At 49.2% G+C, this 17262-nt stretch overlaps 4 protein-coding genes and 1 non-coding gene across 6 annotated transcripts in view; 3 read left to right on the top strand and 2 right to left on the bottom strand.

Moving 5' to 3' along the window:
- Positions 1 to 1574: 1574 nt before the first annotated feature.
- LOC114909158 (tigger transposable element-derived protein 1-like) lies at positions 1575 to 3688 on the bottom strand. Its single transcript, XM_029246111.1, has one exon. It carries the CDS (start codon positions 3591 to 3593, stop codon positions 1923 to 1925), a length of 1671 nt encoding a protein of 556 aa, XP_029101944.1. The 5' UTR covers positions 3594 to 3688; the 3' UTR covers positions 1575 to 1922.
- Positions 3689 to 3769: 81 nt separating this feature from the next.
- On the top strand, positions 3770 to 7259 carry rpp21 (ribonuclease P subunit p21). The gene is made up of 5 exons (XM_018740968.2): positions 3770 to 4936; positions 5098 to 5201; positions 5783 to 5865; positions 6391 to 6525; positions 6686 to 7259. Exons 1-5 carry the CDS (start codon positions 4880 to 4882, stop codon positions 6802 to 6804), a joined length of 498 nt encoding a protein of 165 aa, XP_018596484.1. The 5' UTR covers positions 3770 to 4879; the 3' UTR covers positions 6805 to 7259.
- On the top strand, positions 4108 to 4181 carry trnai-aau (transfer RNA isoleucine (anticodon AAU)). Its single transcript has one exon. It is a non-coding gene; the product is annotated as a tRNA-Ile (tRNA).
- A 77-nt stretch (positions 7260 to 7336) lies between the features above and the next one.
- Positions 7337 to 8847, bottom strand: aqp12 (aquaporin 12). Its single transcript, XM_018740969.2, has 3 exons — positions 8216 to 8847; positions 8004 to 8120; positions 7337 to 7708 (listed from the first exon to the last, which is right to left on the bottom strand). The coding sequence occupies exons 1-3, from the start codon at positions 8808 to 8810 to the stop codon at positions 7545 to 7547; spliced, it is 876 nt and encodes a 291-aa protein (XP_018596485.2). The 5' UTR covers positions 8811 to 8847; the 3' UTR covers positions 7337 to 7544.
- A 2510-nt stretch (positions 8848 to 11357) lies between these two features.
- The window catches only part of gpc5b (glypican 5b), a 92007-nt gene continuing 86102 nt past the window's right edge, over positions 11358 to 17262 (top strand). For both annotated transcript variants that reach the window (XM_018741195.2, XM_029246173.1), the window contains exon 1: positions 11358 to 12226. In XM_018741195.2, coding sequence (XP_018596711.2) covers positions 12037 to 12226 — 190 coding nt within the window. In that variant the 5' untranslated portion in view covers positions 11358 to 12036. The remainder of the gene's footprint in view (positions 12227 to 17262) is intronic.

Consider the following 17262-nt stretch of genomic DNA (forward strand, 5'->3'; position numbering starts at 1 on the left):
AGAGTAAACCAGTGCAATACACAATGCTATTTATATTTATAACTATTTATCACATCATATCTCTTACTCACACTCCCTTGCATCTGTATAGAACATACCTCTACATACATACAATGTCTAGTGACTATTTTTGTATAATGGGTACTTTATATTTTTATATATTTTTTTATCCTTCGTTCACATATTCTCTTCTCATCTGTCTTGTCACTGTCGTTCTGTCTGTGCTGTGGAAGTTTCTGTCACCAAGACAAATTCCTTGTATGTGCGAACATACTTGGCAATAAAGCTCGTTCTGATTCTGATTCTGAGTAAAAAATTCATCGTATGGTGTAATGAACTGTTTACTGTACACATGACAAAAAACTCTTGAATCTTGAAAACTGCTTTAAGCGAACGAGAGCAGCGAGCAGCACCTCTTTAAAAATACAGATTAAAAGTACAGGCAGTCCCCGGGTTACAAACGTCTGAGTTACGAACAATCTGTAGTTACGAACAACCCTCCCAAAGCCTATTACGTTAAAAATTTGAGTTACATACAATGGTTCGTAATAACAAACAGCTGCTACTTTGCAACACACGTCAAAACACTGCGCGCCTACAGCGGTTTGTGGGCAATGAGCCCGAGGTAGGAGAGACTTCCTTCTTTTCAGTCGGACCACATTTCTGTTAAGTGTCTCGTGTGTTACTGTATTTGGCTGAATTTTTTTTTCTTCTCCCCCTTGTAACCATGACACCAAGGCATAAATGTGATGCATCAAAGAAACGGGAAACGATCACAACTGAAAATAAAGTGAAAATAATGAAGTGATCGGAAAAAGGTGAAACGCCAATGAACACCGGAAAAGCTATCATTAAAGTTTAATATACTAATTTACACACACACACACACACACACACACTCTCTCTCCTTCTCCTCCCTCTCTTTCTCTATTATAAATACTGTAGTTATATTTATTATTGTTATTGCTATTATTGCAGTACTATTACGTTAAAGATGTTTTAGTGCATCTGGAAGCCTTTCTTTAATGATTTTTATGCATAGAAAGGTACACGATATACTAGATACTAAAAGAAACATTTGACGCACTGACGTTAGACACGAACCGTACCAAACTTACGTGAAAAATCCGACTTAAAGACAGACTTAGGAACGGAACTTGTTCGTAAGACGGGGACTGCCTGTAAATGATTAAAATTAAAGTACAATTTGGTCACTTTAAGTATTTACACCTATATAAATAAATGTATGTTGTACACTACAGCAATGCAACTGAATCTCCCCCGGAATTAAAACTTCTTTCTTTCTTTAAAAGAGGCTGTTACTTTGAAAAATCAGCATCAGCAGCATAACAACAACACAGCTAAGGCTTTTGATAGACACACACACACTTTCAGAACCGCTTGTCCCATACAGGGTTACGGGGAACCAGAGCCTAACCCGGCAACTCAGGGCGCAAGGGACACACCCAGGACGGGACGCCAGTCCATCACAAGGCACCCCAAGCGGGACTCGAACCCCAGACCCACCGGAGAGCAGGACTGTGGTCCAACCCACTGCACCATCGCACCCCCCTTGCTTTTGATATAAAGAAATGAAAATATTGTCAAGCACAGATTTAGCACCTATAAGTCCGATTCATGTTTTTGCTTTGGCAAAGTCAGCTGATAGGGACTTATTTAAAAGACGGAAAAATGTTTGGGCTTTTTAAAGCGTTTAATACAAAGTCTAAAATTCTCTCTCCAGTGTGGACACTGAGTGCACACATGTGATTAATGCACCGACTTAACCTTTAATGACGACTTAGAACAGCTGGTTAAAAAGTTAAATGCGTTGGGCTCACTCTTAAGTGTAGTGAAAGACTAACAACGGTAAGCTGGCCGCGTACAGCTCACGCCACGCCGGAGCGCCGCTGTTTCACCCGTCAGATACCCAGAGTAGAGTGGTTGGCTGCCAGCTGCTTCTCGTAGTAGATAGCTCTGTAACTGGACAAATCTGTGAAGATACTCTGCCTGAAGCTCTCAAATCTCTCCGTGTTTGGGTCCATCGCTTCAATTTTGGCCAAAGCGGCATCTATGAGATGGAAGGCCTCGGCGAGTCCCTTCACCGTGAACCTCTTTGCCGCAGCGGGCGCGTCAACGTCCTGCATTTCCTCCTCTTCCTTCACATGCGCCTCCAGCTCCACGAGGTCTTCTTCGGAGAGCTTATCGCCGTGACTCCGGAGCAGCTGGGCGACATCTTCTTCGCTCACCGCGAGCCGCAGCTGCCGCGCCAGCTCCACGCACTTCTCGGCGGTGTCCTCTACGTCCGAAAACACCTTCCAGCCATGGACGAAACCGGGACACAGACTCTTCCAAGCGCCGTTCATCGTGGTCGACTTCACCTCGTACCAAGCGGCCGCGATGTTCTTCACGGCGTCCAGGATGTCGTACTTGTTCCAGAACTCGCGGAGGCTGATGCCGCCGTCGCCCTCGGTGACCCTGATGGCCTGCGAGAACATCCGCCGCAGGTAGTACGCCTTGAAGGAGGCGGCGACACCTTGAGCCACGGGTTGCAGCAGCGGGCTTTCTTCGGGCGGGAGGAACACGACCTTGACGTCGGGGTGGAAGTCGCCCAGCTCCTCGGGATGCCTCGGGGCGCGCTCCAGAACGAGGAGGACCTTGAAGGGAATCCCCTTGCGAAAGCAGTACTCCTTGACCTGCGGGATGAAGTGACTGTTGAACCAGTCCTCGAAAAGCGCCAGCGTCACCGAGGCCTCGGGGTTCGACTTCCAGGTTACGGGCAGCATGCTGGGCACGACGTTCCTGAGGGCGCGCGGCCTCTCGGCCCGATAAACCGCCAGGGGCTTGAGCTTGAAGTCGCCGGCCGCGTTGCCGCCGAGCAGCAGCGCGAGGCGGTCGTTGGCGGCCTTGAAGGCGGACGCGGACCTCCCTTCCTCCGCCACGAAGGTGCCGCTCGGCACGCGCTTCCAGAACAGGGCCGTCTCGTCGACGGCGAACACCTGCTCGGCCACGTAGGCGCCTTCCCTGATCGCTTCGGACAAGGCTTTGGGGAAGCCGGCGAGCTCCTCGGCCCCGGCGCCGGCGCCAGCGGCGCCGCCGCAGCCGCCCGTCTCGCCCGCCACCCTGATGTCGTCGATGTTGGCGCGCTTCTTGTAGCCCAGGAACCAGCCGTGGCTGGCGATGAACCTGCCCTCGGTGATGCCAGCCTTCTCCTTCACGTCCTCGTACAGAGAGCGGGCCTTCTCCTGGATCATGGTGAGGCTCAGCGCAGCCTGCTTCTCCGCCATGTCCTCGATCCAGTTCGTGAGCAACTTCTCCATCTCCGAGATCGGGAACTGCCGCTTCTTCGTGATGATCTTGGACTTGAGCACCAGGCGGTCCTTGGTGCTCTCGATGATGCGAGCGCGGTCCTTCAGGATGGTGCACACGGTGGAGCGCGCGTAGCCCATCTCGCGAGCAATGGCCGACTGCTTCTGCCCACCTTGGAATTTTCGGATTATCTTCAACTTTTCCTCCAGCGTGATGCCGCACTTCTTCCTCCTGGCGGCGCCGAGGCTGCTTTCGCGGGCAAACGTCGCGCGCGAGCCCTTCATGCTGCGCCGCGCGGACAACGGACGGGCCACGGTCGACGAGCGTAACAGCGTGGGCGCTGCGCGCGCGGGCAGAGGCGTGCGCGTCTCTGTATGAGCTTGTGTGCGCGCGCCTGTGTGTGCCTGTGCGTGCGTGCGTGCGTCGGGGGAGGGGGCAGAAACAGAGAAACACGTGGACGCGTCTCCGGTAGGAGGTCCGCGGGAGCTGCGCGGGTGCCCGCATTCCGCCTGTCTGCGCACTTAGGCGTGTCTCTGTTTACACGCGCCGCGGAAAAGAGAAACACGCAAGAACACACACACGCACACACGACACGCACCGCCTGCGATCCTGGACCGTTTTGTAGCCTTTCGCGCAGTATGGCAGAGTTGCGCGTCCTTCTCGTGTTCCACTGCTTGCATTTATTTGAGTTGAAATTAATAACTTGCAAGACTATAGGTGAAATAAGAGTTAACGTACAAAGTAAATTCTCTACAGAATAAGTATGAGTTAGTATGTGTTGAACAAAGCTGCAGCAATGGCCGGTTAGCTCAGTTGGTTAGAGCGTGGTGCTAATAACGCCAAGGTCGCGGGTTCGATCCCCGTACGGGCCAGCTTTTTTTCCCCCCACTTTTTAATTATAGAACTCTCTCTAAAAACAGTACTGCACTTACACTTACGTTAGAGGAAATTTTAAACAATTTGTGATAAAATCTTACACCCATAAGGACACAGTTGCAGCCTAAGTGAACAGTTCAGAGAAGAAAAATGAAGTGGAAAACAATAAGGTAAAAACGTACTTTAATTGAGATTTACATTTTTTAAATGCGATTTGCTATAAACAGTATTCGTACATGCATCGGAGGCACATTACAGGAACTCATTCTAGTACTGAACGGAATATACAGTTTGTCCCACTTCGCTACCCGTCCGGAATACGTTTGTAAAACTTTATTAACAACACAACTTAGGACAAACACGTTTTAAATGAGTCTCTTTTTTTTTTCCCCCCCTGGTAGCTGTTAAGTTATCAGCTAATTAATGGAGCGGTTTTTGCTTTGTTACTCTCTTTAAAAAAAAAAAAAAAAAAAAAAAAAAACACTAGTTTAAATTATTTAAAAATGCACTGACTTCAGTTCGCTCTGCTTGCCAGAATAACCGCGTTGTTTATGTTATGTGCGAAGCAGAGGCAGGGCCTGGGTTCGCGACGAGCAACCGTCGCGTGTCTGTTTTTGCCTCAGACTCAAAAATGACATGGTATTAAACCGTGACCCCTTTCTGTAACGATCTGTTTGGAAGCGGCGAGCTGCCCATGGCAGGAAATATCAAGGACAAAGAAGCCTTTCAACGGCTGAACTTTCTCTATCAGGTACAGTTGTGCGCCCTTCTTCTCTTCAATCAGTGCTGCTTAGTTTCACTAAGTTTTGTGAAGCGCAGTTTTCGCGCAGCCGTGATGCCGATGATCTCAGCGCTGCTCTTCTTCTTCTTCTTCTTCTTCTTCTTCTTGTGGTTTTTCCTCTCCGACCGCAGGCTGCGCACTGTGTCCTCCAGCAGAACCCGGCGGAGAATGTGGAGTTGGCGCGTTTCTACTGCTTCACACAGAAGACCGTGTCCAAGCGCCTGGTCCTCAGACAGTGAGCACACGTGTGGTCGTTGCCATCACCTCCACATTTGCATTTATTCACTAGTTTGCAGATGCTTTTGCAGCACAGGTAACTACTATGTTATGTAGTGCTACTAATAGTAATACTAGCCCACACCTTATTCACCAAGGTGACTACATTGCTAGATAAACTACTAACAAGGGGTTACTCATCCATGCATCAGTGAAACACACTCACACTATGGGGGAACCTGAACAGCATCTCTTTGGACTGTGGGAGGAAACCAGAGCACCTGGAGGAAACCCACACGGACACTGAGAGAACATGCAAACTCCACACAGCCTGAGTGGAGGTCGAACCCACATAATCTTGCACCACCCAGGCGCTGTGAGACAGCAGCACTACTCACTGTGCCACCGTGCTGCCCACATCACCATCACCTCCACATCAGTCCACCTGATAGCATCTGTTCTCCATTCACTCTGAGTATTTTACAAGGACTCCTTTTCAAACCCTTCCATCCAGTCTGGAGTGTCCACCCATCACGACCCAAGAAAGCTTTGACCTTTAAGGGAACCTTTTGCCCCTGTAACTCTAAATTTTTTTGACAGGGATCCATCTGTGAAAAGAACAATATGTAAGAAGTGCTGTTCCCTGCTGGTGCCCGGTGTCACCGCCACTGTGAGACAGAGGCGTAAGTACTGTGTCCGAATCCGAATGACCTCCCACCTGAGATTTGGATCAAGTCGCAGATGTGATGTGATGTGATGAGCTGAACCGTGGACCAGCAGCATTTAGCTCCGAAGTGTTTGGTTTGATTCTCTCAGCCACTCTCTTGAATTTCTGCTTTTATCATGACTTTCACTACTGTTATCTCATTGCTGAGCTGATGCTTTCATCCATTTGTAGAGCAGGGTGTTTTTATTAGAGCAGCTCAAGGCAAGTGCCTTGATTAATAGGACTACTTTTTAACAGGCATGTGTTCGAGGGTAAGAGACAGGAGTTTTTCCTTTAAACTTTTTCATTGAGTAAATAGATATTTCTGTGGCCTTAATTGATCAGATTTTTGGACCTCATGGTTTAAGGGTCATCCTGGAAAAGTCTTGTTACGAATATACTTGTACTTGTGTAAAATTGTGACTTAAAAATCCACATCTATAGAAAAAACTGCGCAAAGTGGAGGTTATTGGCCTATGTTGAAACTCCTGCTGTCACTCAGGGTGCAGTCGGAGGCGTCGGGTGACTGTAGTCCGTTGCCTCAGTTGTGGGCAGACCAAGAGGTTCCTCAACAACCCTGAGCACCGACTGTGGGTGGATCAGCCTGAGGCCCAGCTGGAGAACCAGCCCCAGCCAGGTGGGTTGAGCAGAACCAAAGCCGCAGTCCACGGAGTTTGTGTCTTTGCCATTTCTTTTTTGAGTGCATTCTAAATATTTTCATTTCCTCCTCTTAGGCAAAGTGATTTTATTCAGCTGGTTTAAGCAGATGCGTTATTTTTTTTTGTGTGCAACTACAGAGCAAAGAACACCAGACAAAGTTGCCCAGAAAGGGGCGCTTCCTAAAGGGCCATCTGCCTCCAAGAGTGTCCTGCCTCCATCAGGGCCCAGGGCTGCAGCAGAGTCATCTTGTTCCTGAAAGGGTCCCTAAAACCCCCATTTCAAGTGCTGGACCTCGTGACAGCACAGCGTGAACCAGTTTTGACTCTTAATGTACAGTACATGATACCACGGGCGTGACGTTAACAGTATGATGCGATTGCTGTCAGTCATGGGAATCCTGCTATTTGGGTGCCGTGAAGTGCAGGAAAAGTTCTCTATCATATCTTAGAATTAATGGTAAACGGGCACAAGTGAAGTTCATCTTTGTGACATTGGGAAATAACTTCTTTATTAATTGTGTAGTTTATTTCTGCTACCTCAGTTCAAAGTGCTGTGAAGTTTTTTACCTTTACATAGTTTTTTGTGGGTTTTATTTTATCTTTACTAAATACATTCTGCTATTGTTCCTTGGTGACACTTGAACTCTGCCACTGTATGTATAATCTCTGCAGGTGGGATAATCAATATTTCCAGCATAAATTGAGTATTTAACAACTGTGTAGTAATCTAATTTCATATTTTCCTTTTATCTAAATCTGGGACTGTGGAAATAATTCACATAATGACAACGAGTGGAAAAATAAAATGTGTTATGTTGAACAGATGGTATGTTTCACTGTATGAACCTTTGCTAAAACAGTACTAGTAAAAACAGACTTGTCAAAGTGTAAACGGCTGCTGACAATAGTCCTAAAATACTACTTGCTCATGTGATAAAACTAGACACCAGACTTGTGAGGATGGAAAGTGATATCGTTTTTACGACCGCAGTTCTGTTCAAGCGCCTTTCTTCTCTGCCCTCGTTTCCCCTCTCTTGTCAGTGCGATCCTGCTGCTGCTTCGCTCTCGGCACCCGAAAGCGGCTCTTCTGGGGGTACAGCAGGTTGCGTGTGAACAGACGGGGGATGTGACCAGTGTACAGGAACAGTGCCGTGACCGTCGCTGAAAAGTGAACCGGGTTACCAAAATATGAGTTCTGCTCATTTGACAAACTTCACATTCAAAGTGTACATTATGTAACACAGAGTGTTTCTGCTCTACATGTAGCAATGCTAATTTTTGTGTAAGATGAACAGATTTTGTGGATGGATGGGTTACAGTTTGGGAAATTTCATATCAATACAAGCACAAGGATGTAGTAACAACTGTTGGCAATAAATGTTCACCACAGTTTTTGTTCAATGATCTCATGTAAGGATGTGTACTAGGGTATCTGTGATGTACTGTGAGCGCTTACCGACTAGGGGCGCCAGCCAATACACGGCACAGTACTGGGCCCACGTGAAGCCGGGACAGTGAAAGGTGAGCGCGTAGGCCAGGGAGGGGTTTGTGAAGCCCGCTGTGTGGCTGCTGGCTGTGGAAGGGAAAGACGTCGTCGTCGTCGTCGTCGTCGTCATCATCATTATTATTGATAACGACATTGTTGGGAAGTTGGCCTGATGGACTCACCTGCGCACGAGAGCACCGTGAGCAGCAGCGCCACTAGTGGTACCCTCAGGAGGGCGGAGCTCTGCTGAAGCCTCAGGTGCATCAGGTGGAACAGGAGCGCACACACGCCTTCGGCGAATGCGCCTTGGAGCATGGAGCCACGCAGCGCCGGAGTGCACTCGCGCGCCATGAGGTTTCGAATGAGGTGCATGTCGCTCAGCTCCAGGGACCAGTAGAAGCGCGCGACGAGCTGAGCCAAGCATGCGGCTGAGAAGTGGCCGACGAGGGCCGAGAGCGCGCGCGGCGCGGTGGTCTCGCGCTGCAGGAACTGCCCGAAGATCACGAGCGGGTTCCCGGAGGCGCCGCGTGACACCACGCCGTGCGCGAGCAGCACGAGGAAGAGCGCGGTGGCGGCCACGTCGGGACCGAAGCCGGCAGCCCACGGACCCAGTTCCGCGAGCGTCCGCACCTCAAGCCAGCACGCGACCAGCATGAAGGAGGCCGGAAACTCGGCGGAAAAGCTCCACAGGGGTCGCAGCCGGAGGATGGATCCAGCCGACAGCGTGAGGGTCGTGACTCCTACTAGGAAGCCGAGGGAGACGTTGAGCGCCGACATCGCCGCTTGTCACTTCTGCGAGAGTGGACTCTTTCTCATTCCCCGCAGACCCACACGGTCTGTGCAAACGTGGCCGAAAAAGAAAAGGGGGAAAAACACATCTCTCTCACACACAGACACGTACACTCCGGGTGTCAAGGACAGGTCGGGGAAGGCGAACACATGCCGCTGATAACACCGCACCTCCAGAGCAGCCGTGTGAGTTCGGGAGTTTAAACATTGACTTAGCAGTGTGTTGGAGCACCCACAAACTGCGCTGGGGGTCTCTAAGTTGGGTGAAATAAAGAGCTAAGAAAGGGGTGCCATTTAATGGACGTCGAACCTCCCGTAACGCCTCTTAGCTGGAAGCTCTTTTCAACGCCCCGTTATTCCCCGCCTTTCACTTTATCCTCAGTTCAGCTTCACCCTAGAAGTAATGAACTAACCACGTAGCGGTGTGTGAACCTGGCAGGGATGGCCATTGCTCTTGTATACAATCTAAATGTTAACTCTTCAACTTTGAATAATGATGATTTACACCCCTGACTACTTACCTACCTGGTTTAACCACTAAAACTTGGGCTTTGCTTATTTTTGTACCTTTACACTACTTGTGTGTTTCTGCTACACACATGATTTCCTCTAAAGTAACACATGAAAGTGGTCATTACACGCCTATTATGTCACATGAGAAACACTGATTCTCAATAAATAATTTCATAGTAAAAGAGTTCACATGCTTTCAAGCAGCACTGTACCTGCTGCCTGTACCTTATTAAAATATTCCTTCAGCACAAATCCTTTCGAAATCAATAGCCTAGTTTACTTGATGCTGCTTGAAGAATCACGCACAATTAAGAAAGTTCCTGTCTCATACTGAAACGCTCCGCTGCCTCTCTACCGAATGAGCTTCATACTTTATTTTGCTTGCACGAGGCGAACGCCCCGGCCCCACGGAGAGAGCTCCTGCGGTACGTGCTCTGTCTCTGCAGTGGACGTTACCCATAGCCCGCGGGTCTGGACAGCATCCCCATCTGCATCCTCAAAGCGTGCGTGGGCCAATAGCAGGTGTTTTTACAGACATTTTCAACCTCTCCTTCTCTCTGTCTGTACACTTACACTGCTAGCTAGATACACTGCTTACGATGGGTCACCCATCCATACATCAGTGAAACACACACACTCTCTCTCTCTCTCTCTCTCTCTCTCTCTGCCACTCACACACTATGGGGGAACCTGAACAGCATGTCTTCGGAGTGTGGGAGGAAACCAGAGCACCCGGAGGAAACTCCATAGAGACTCAGTGGGGATCAATCCAATGCCCTCTCGCACCACACAGGCGCCGCGAGACAACAGCGCTACTCGCTGTGCCGCCCATTCGTGATAAACACCGTGGTTAGAACGTTTGTTACATTAATTCACTTTAGACAAGGTGTGAGCAGAGTAAAAGATGATAATAATGAGAGCTAAGTTAAAGTTAAACTGAACTCGACTTCTTGCACCTTCCGCGGCCCAAGAAGAGAGAGAGAGACAGGTCCTCGAGGTCCCCTTGCGTTGTACCGCATACGGGCTCATGGTGGAGTCCTTGGTCCGTCTCTCACCCGCCGGGGTTTCGCCCACAGCGGAGTGAGAAATACGGTAAGGACAGCAGTTGTTCCTCAGGTGTGTGAACAACCGGTCGAGTTTAAATGAACGAGTGACACCGTGGGGGATCAGCATAAACACGTGCGGAACAAGCAGACATAATATTATCTTGTGTATTTACCTGCTAAGTATTATACTAAGTGTATTGATCTGCTGCAAGTGTATTGATCTGCTACATATTATAGTAATATGTATTGATCTGATACAAAGGGTATTGACCTGCTACATATTACAATAAGTGTATTGATCTGCTACATATTATAATAAGTGTATTGACCTGCTATGTATTATAATAAGTTTATTGACCTGCTACATAGCCAATTTTTCGCAGTGGAGACTGAGCTGAGGCCACAGCTAAACGCGTAGCTATTCTTAATTTCCCAGACCAGGACACCCAACTTTGTAATGTGGTAAAGTGACAAAATTCAGTGTATACAGCCTACAGGCATGTCTTCCTTCTGTCCATAGAGAGTGACCCGAGGGAGGGAGGGACACTTTGTCCAGCATCTCATCTCGTTTCTATTCACGTCCCAGGACACAAACCACCTGGAAGCTCGAGACGCCAGTTTTGCTCACCTGTCCCGTTATCCAGACGGCAGGAAAAGCCTCGTTTTAAGTACCACTTAAGTTCGGTGCAGCGGGCTGGACGTGTCCCTCAGTGTCCACTCAATAAGTGTCTCCAATACAGCAATTTTTGGGACTGTTGCGACATCTGAAGAGCCGCGAGACCCCGATATTTATTCTTAGGGAGCAAAAGAAAGCGGAGCAGAACAAGTTGTTTTTAAAAGTGCCACATTATTTATTGTGGAAGAGAAAACGCGTTGGGTTTTCCGATTTTTTTTACAGACAAACTGCAAAGTGGGGAGTTTTTTTTCGCTCTCTCTCTCTCTCTCTCTCTCTCTCTCTCTCTCTCTCTCTCTCTTTTTCTTTACTCTTCACGCCGGAGTAAAAAGTGTGACTGATGGGGAACGAAGCGAAGGCGTTTCTTTCTCTCCTGCTTCTCCCAGAGCAGTAAATAAAGCGCTCGGCTCACTTCACTATGTTTGACGCGAAATATGCAGCGCGGTGTCTGTCAGACTAATTATAGAGGAGTCCAATAATAATGTGGCGCGCTGCCACGGAGCCCCTTAAAGACCGGCGGCGCGCGCACTGACTGAAGCAGCCTGGCGAGAGCTCGTGGGAACGGGAGCGCGCGGCCAGGGCACCGACACCGACACCGACAGCAGCACCAGCACCAGCACCAGCGCGCGGCGCGGAGCGGAGCGGAGGGGAGCGGAGCACTTGGCTTGGGCTGGGAAGCGCGGCGGCCAGAGCCACGAGTTCGCTCGCTCCTTCCTTCCTCCTGCTGCGAAGGAGAGGAGTAGGAAGAAAAAGAGAAAGAGAGAGAGAAAGAGAGAAAGAAAGACTCGAGAAGAACCAGTGAATGTGGAGCGAAAACAGAAGCATTTTGTAGTTTCCCGGTCGGACAACCACGGACGGAATCGAGTCCGCGATCCGATCATCGTGGTGGTTCAATCAAACTTTGCGCTCTTCTTTTTTCTCTGACTCTTGTTGCCGCACATCCCTCGTCATACCCCTGGAACCTGAGCACTGACATGGTGCAATGTTGTCCCGGGGACACTTCCTGCGTGTTAACCTGGGGCTGGGGTGGCTCGCGCGCTCCGTCCTGCTGCTCGTGACCGTGACCGTGACCGTGTGCGGAGTGTCCGCGCACAGCTGTCACGAGGTCAAGACCGCCTTCCAGCTGCGCCAGATCGGCCCTCTCCGGTTGGTCCCCGAAACACCTGGAACAGGTGAGCGCCGGCTAATTGGGACGGGGACGGGGACGGGGGAGGGGCGCGGCGAGTAGCGCTCGTCCTTCGCACAGATACACATATATAATATAGGTTCGAATCCAGTTCGGTCTCTTTGGAGCTGGCATCTTCTGAAGTCTGCGTGGATTTCCTCCGGTCCGCTCCGATATAATATATCACGATTATTAATCCCCTCGCTGCTGACACCGGTTTACCTTCAGGTACCACTGGGCTCCTTGACTAGGGGTCCGAAACTGTTGCACTGAAACAATCTAAGTTCTGGTGGTGTTACAGCAGTTGCTTTGCTTGGATTTGAACCCGCAACCTTCCGCCCCGTCTTCACACTGCAGGCAGTGAGTGGTGTTTGTAGGCTGTACGGACACACACTGTGGGCGATAGGCATGCGGGTGCCTTCGTTGTAACGCAAACACGTACAGTAGTGTGAGTACAGTAGTACTGAGTAGAGACAGTAAATGCACCACTTCTGTCCAGGGGCACCAGCAAATATACGCCGAATCGGGGATCTGCACTTCTCACCTTTTTTTTCTGGAGCGGGGGGGGGGGCGCTTTCATCTTATTCACTCACTCTTCTGCCTGTCGGGGTCGTGTGGGTTCGGAGCCTATCCTGGAATCATTGAGCGCTAGGCTGGGAGAGCTCCGCCCTGGACGGGACCCCAGTCCATCGCGATGCAGCCGCAGTCACACACTACTGGCAGGTTACAGTCACCAGTTCTTTGTGCTGTGAGGGGAAACCAGGTAATGATGAGACACAATATACAAATGATACGAAAATACAGAAAAAAATGCAGCAGGACTTCAAATTCAGGCTTATCGTAGTTTTACAAAGAGTCTCGTGTTACATTGTATGTAGTCGTGCACAAGAAGAGTGTTTTCCCCTTGTTAGGAGCAGCACACCCCAATTGCACCACAATTCAACTCATTTATTACATCAGTGACTGGAAACAATTTTTCCCCCCTTGCGTCATGTAATGATGTACAGTACTTACTGTACCTCCTTCTAAACTGATCATGTGGCAAGTTTCAGACATGAGGCTCAGATCATTTTGTTAGTGGCCAAACTGAGTGACCACAGTGTAGGGGAGGTACCTTTACCATGGGATTCGAACTGGAGACTCGTCACACTGCAAGACAGCAGCGCTAAAGTCGCGACCCCCGCTGTCTCGGGCCTAATGGGAGGAACCGCAGTAAAGTTACCAACATTTACCACTCGATTCATTCTAGTTTAAGAGGTCTGCTTTCTCCACACATTCAAATAATGAAATAACTCCCTTTATAACCACCTGCAATGGAAAAAAGTCCACTGTAAGTTATTTTATGCAGGGAAACGACTTTGTCTAATAGTTTCAACAGGTCACTTCTACACTTTTCACAGACATGTACAATGGCGCAGCGGGCAGCGAACCATTCTTACAGCATCTGTGCTGTTCTGTGCTCTATGGGCCGAACATCAGTTCGATTCCCTCTCATCTGTGTGGGGTTTGTGTGCTCTCCCTGTGTTTGTGAGAGGTCGCTCCGGTTTCCTCACACTGTCCAAACGCATGTTAGGATGAAATTACCCCATCGCCCGTGTCTTTGGCTACCCTGTGATCGACCGGAGCCCAGTCCAGCATGTACCTTAACTATCCTCACGCCCTGTATTCCTATGGGTGAGGCTCTGGGCTGCTGCGTCCGAGACGGGGCTCGTCAGAGCGTGACTTTGGAAGAGAGACCATAGTTGGTTTATGGTGCTCATGTTCGATTTACCTGGCGCCCCGTGGACCAGTATATGTGAGTACGTGTGAGCTGTATGGGGGTGCTACTCCGCGTGACCCGTGCGCGAACATAACGCTGTGGCTGTCCACTACCTGTCCGTGGTCACTCATGTGGCCACTGTGGTCAGTGTGGTCAGTGTGGTGTCACGAATCAGCCAAAAGCGGCGAGTCACTCGAGAAGCTCCCAGTTTCAAACCTTAGTATTAGCAGATAAATAAGAGAAAAGGCGCCTCTGTGGTCTCGTTTCCATGGTGATCCGCTCGCGGAGAGGCAGCGCAGTTCTCCCCCTTTTCCTTACGTGCCTTTAGCTTAGAAAAAAGTCCTCGTCCCGATTCCTTGGGCTCCGATCCTCCCTGGACTGGGTGGAGATGCTGAAGGATGAGTGCTGGTGAGCAAGGAACAGGAACAGGACCAGGAACAGCACCAGGACCAGGACCAGGACCAGGACCAGAACAAGGACCAGGACCAGAACAAGACCAGGAACAGGAACAGGAACAAGAACAGGAACAGAACCAAGCACAGGAACAGGACCAGGAACAGGACCACAACCAGGACCCAGAACAATACCAGGACCAGGAACAGGAACAGGACTGGGACCCGGAACAGGAACAGCACCAGGACCAGGACCAGCACAAGGATCAGGACCAGAAACAGGACCAAGCACAGGAGCAGGACCATGACCACGACCAGGACCCAGAACAATACCAGGACCAGGACCAGCCTGGTTCTTTGTTGCTTTTGTTCACCTTTTTATGCGAGATCAGTGTCAAACGCTGGTGGCTGGGGGTCCCCCCCACCTCCGTTACTGTATAAATCCATTGAGTACCTTTGCTAATATTTCTGAGTCCTTCCAATACCTGCCAAGTTGCTGCATCACTGAATCAGCTCCGCAGATCTTTGCAGAATCAGGGAGTTACAATGGATCCGAGATGAATTCCTTTCTTGGAGCTACTGCCTCCAAGAAGGTCTCAAGGCGCCGTGTCTGTCTTTGAGTGATTCACTTTATAGTTTAATTTATGCAGTAGAAGAACAATCTGAAATGTACAGTTATTATTTTTAATTATTAACACAATGCTTCTTATTATTGCCATTATTAATTTTGGCCCAGAAATTCAAGTTAAACACCTTTCAAAATTCTTTAGAGCTTTAGTGCTTCAGCTGAACAAATTGACTGTTTGTTCAACTGCCAGTGCTGTGATGTGGTAGTTACCGGGGTAACTTTTACCACTAAGTTGTTTGCTGGGTGGGGACTCTGCTGGTTGTGACTTCTCCCACCCAAGTGACACCCAGCCAAGCCAACAGCACAGACGGGTGAGAGCAGGGACTTCTGCACCAGGGTGCGATTTGCTGCAGTCCCAGTTTGTCTTTGCCCCGTTGATGGACGCGTACCTGCGTCTTTTCACATCTGGACCGGATCCCTTTCATCTTTGCTATTAATAATTTCCTTGTGTGAGTTTACCCTGTTTTCCCGCACTGTCTCTCTTCCAAGCCGCTTGCGTGCTTTACTGAGATTCCACTGTTTCGGCAAACGAGCAGCACAGAATTCATAAAATGTGACATTCGGAGATGAAGTGCACACAACTATAAAAACTGTTATGTAAAACAATTTTGGTAAAAGCATTTGCTGAACCGCTGAATATTTCAGTGGATCAAAGAGGCCCCTCTGTGGTTTTTGTCAATGCATCCATGCTGAGGAGGTACAAGTATCATGGTGTGTTTGGCACTGGCGCGGCCTCAGACATGCCTTTTGACCCATGTAGGGTTATTTTAGTACCCATGGAATGCCCCTTTCTTTGTCCTGCAAGCCTGCAGCATGCTGTGATATTTTGATGCACTGTATGGGTAGCATCCCTCCATGGGGCTGGAATAAGAACTCGGTGAGGGCAACTTGCCAGCTTGGACCCGTGAGGGAGGATTAGCGATTTCCATTTCACAGGTCCGGAGCCCCGGGCGGGCGAGAGACAATGTGTTTTCGGAAGGACGTAACAAATCCAGGTGGTGGCCAACATCTTAATGCGTTCTTTCTAGCAATGTATTCCATCTTTCGTCACGTTAACAGAAATACTGCGAAATTCATAAGAAAAACAATAGAGGCCTATAAAGGAGGTCCCCGATTTACGATGGTTCGACTTATGATTTTCTTGACTTTACGATGGCGAGCTGGCGATAGACACTCGGTAGAAACTGTACTTCGAATTTTGAATTTTGATTTTTTTTTTTTTTTTTTTCCCGGGCAACCGATATGCGGGGCGATATTCTCTCGCAATGCTGGGCAGCGGCAACGATCCTCATCTCCCAGTCTGTCGCGCGGAGGTGCGTATCAGGTGTATTAAATGCATTTTCCACTCACGATGGGTTTCGCGGAACGTATCCCCATCGTAAATCGAGGACCATCTGTACCGAATTGCTCTCTACAGCTCATCCCCCCCGAACCACATTTTTTTTCCAATTGGCTCAATATTTGCAGGGAATCCGCTTTTTTTTCGTAGGGTGACCTTTCCTTTGTTTTTTTTTTGTGTTTCAGAGTCTTCTGTAACACTTGATTACTTGATGGGTTGGCAGAGCTGGTGGAAGCCGTCTGACTTAGATACACAAAAGCTTTGAATAAAACACTGCGGTTTCGCAAGCCCGGCTCCGTTGGTGTACTTTGGCACGGGGGCCGAGCGGCGGCGGGTGCGGCGCGGAGCCGTGGATGCGGGGTTCGTATGAAATAGAGCTGCAGGAGAAGGGAAGCGGGGAAAGGAGACAAACATTACAGCTGAGGGGGCAGAAAGAGGGAAGAGGAGAGGAGGAAACATTGATTGTGGATTTTACTCCTGCGGGACGCAGGTTTTGGCTGAACCGATATGACACGTCTTAGAAGGCGTCACAATTGGAACGTTAATGAAGGGTCGCACCCTTCCCTCATCCCTTCAGCCCTTTAAATTAAGTGAACCACTCGCCACTGTGAAGACGACCGGCTTCATCTCCTCGTGCTCAGCCGGCTTGGAGGAGAAACGAACGCGCATTGCGGACGCAGTCTGGGCTTCCGGAGCATCTGAGTGTGTGGCACAGCCTGCGAGAGAAATGTTTTTCTCCAGTAAAGTTTCCTCCCAAGCGCAGCAAATCAACACTGAGTAAATATTCTGCAGTTGCTGTGGGCTGGACATCTTCACGCGAAATATTCCGAGATTACAATGTGGCAACGTACTGGAAACAATTCACTGCGTTAATGGCTTCTTTCTTTGTATATTTTTTTCTCGAAAAAAGGCGATCTGACAGGAT

Source organism: Scleropages formosus, chromosome 19, assembly GCF_900964775.1.
Source record: "Scleropages formosus chromosome 19, fSclFor1.1, whole genome shotgun sequence".
NCBI lineage: Eukaryota > Metazoa > Chordata > Actinopteri > Osteoglossiformes > Osteoglossidae > Scleropages > Scleropages formosus.

Coding starts and splice junctions, on each gene's coding strand:
- rpp21 (XM_018740968.2), top strand. CDS start 4,880: ATGGCAGGAAATATCAAGGACAAAGAAGCCTTTCAACGGCTGAACTTT. Junction 5,202..5,782: donor AAGCGCCTGGTCCTCAGACA/GTGAGCACACGT, acceptor TTTTTTTGACAG/GGATCCATCTGTGAAAAGAA. Junction 6,526..6,685: donor GGAGAACCAGCCCCAGCCAG/GTGGGTTGAGCA, acceptor GTGCAACTACAG/AGCAAAGAACACCAGACAAA.
- LOC114909158 (XM_029246111.1), bottom strand. CDS start 3,593: ATGAAGGGCTCGCGCGCGACGTTTGCCCGCGAAAGCAGCCTCGGCGCC.
- aqp12 (XM_018740969.2), bottom strand. CDS start 8,810: ATGTCGGCGCTCAACGTCTCCCTCGGCTTCCTAGTAGGAGTCACGACC. Junction 8,121..8,215: donor CACGGTGCTCTCGTGCGCAG/GTGAGTCCATCA, acceptor TCCCTTCCACAG/CCAGCAGCCACACAGCGGGC. Junction 7,709..8,003: donor TTGGCTGGCGCCCCTAGTCG/GTAAGCGCTCAC, acceptor TTCACTTTTCAG/CGACGGTCACGGCACTGTTC.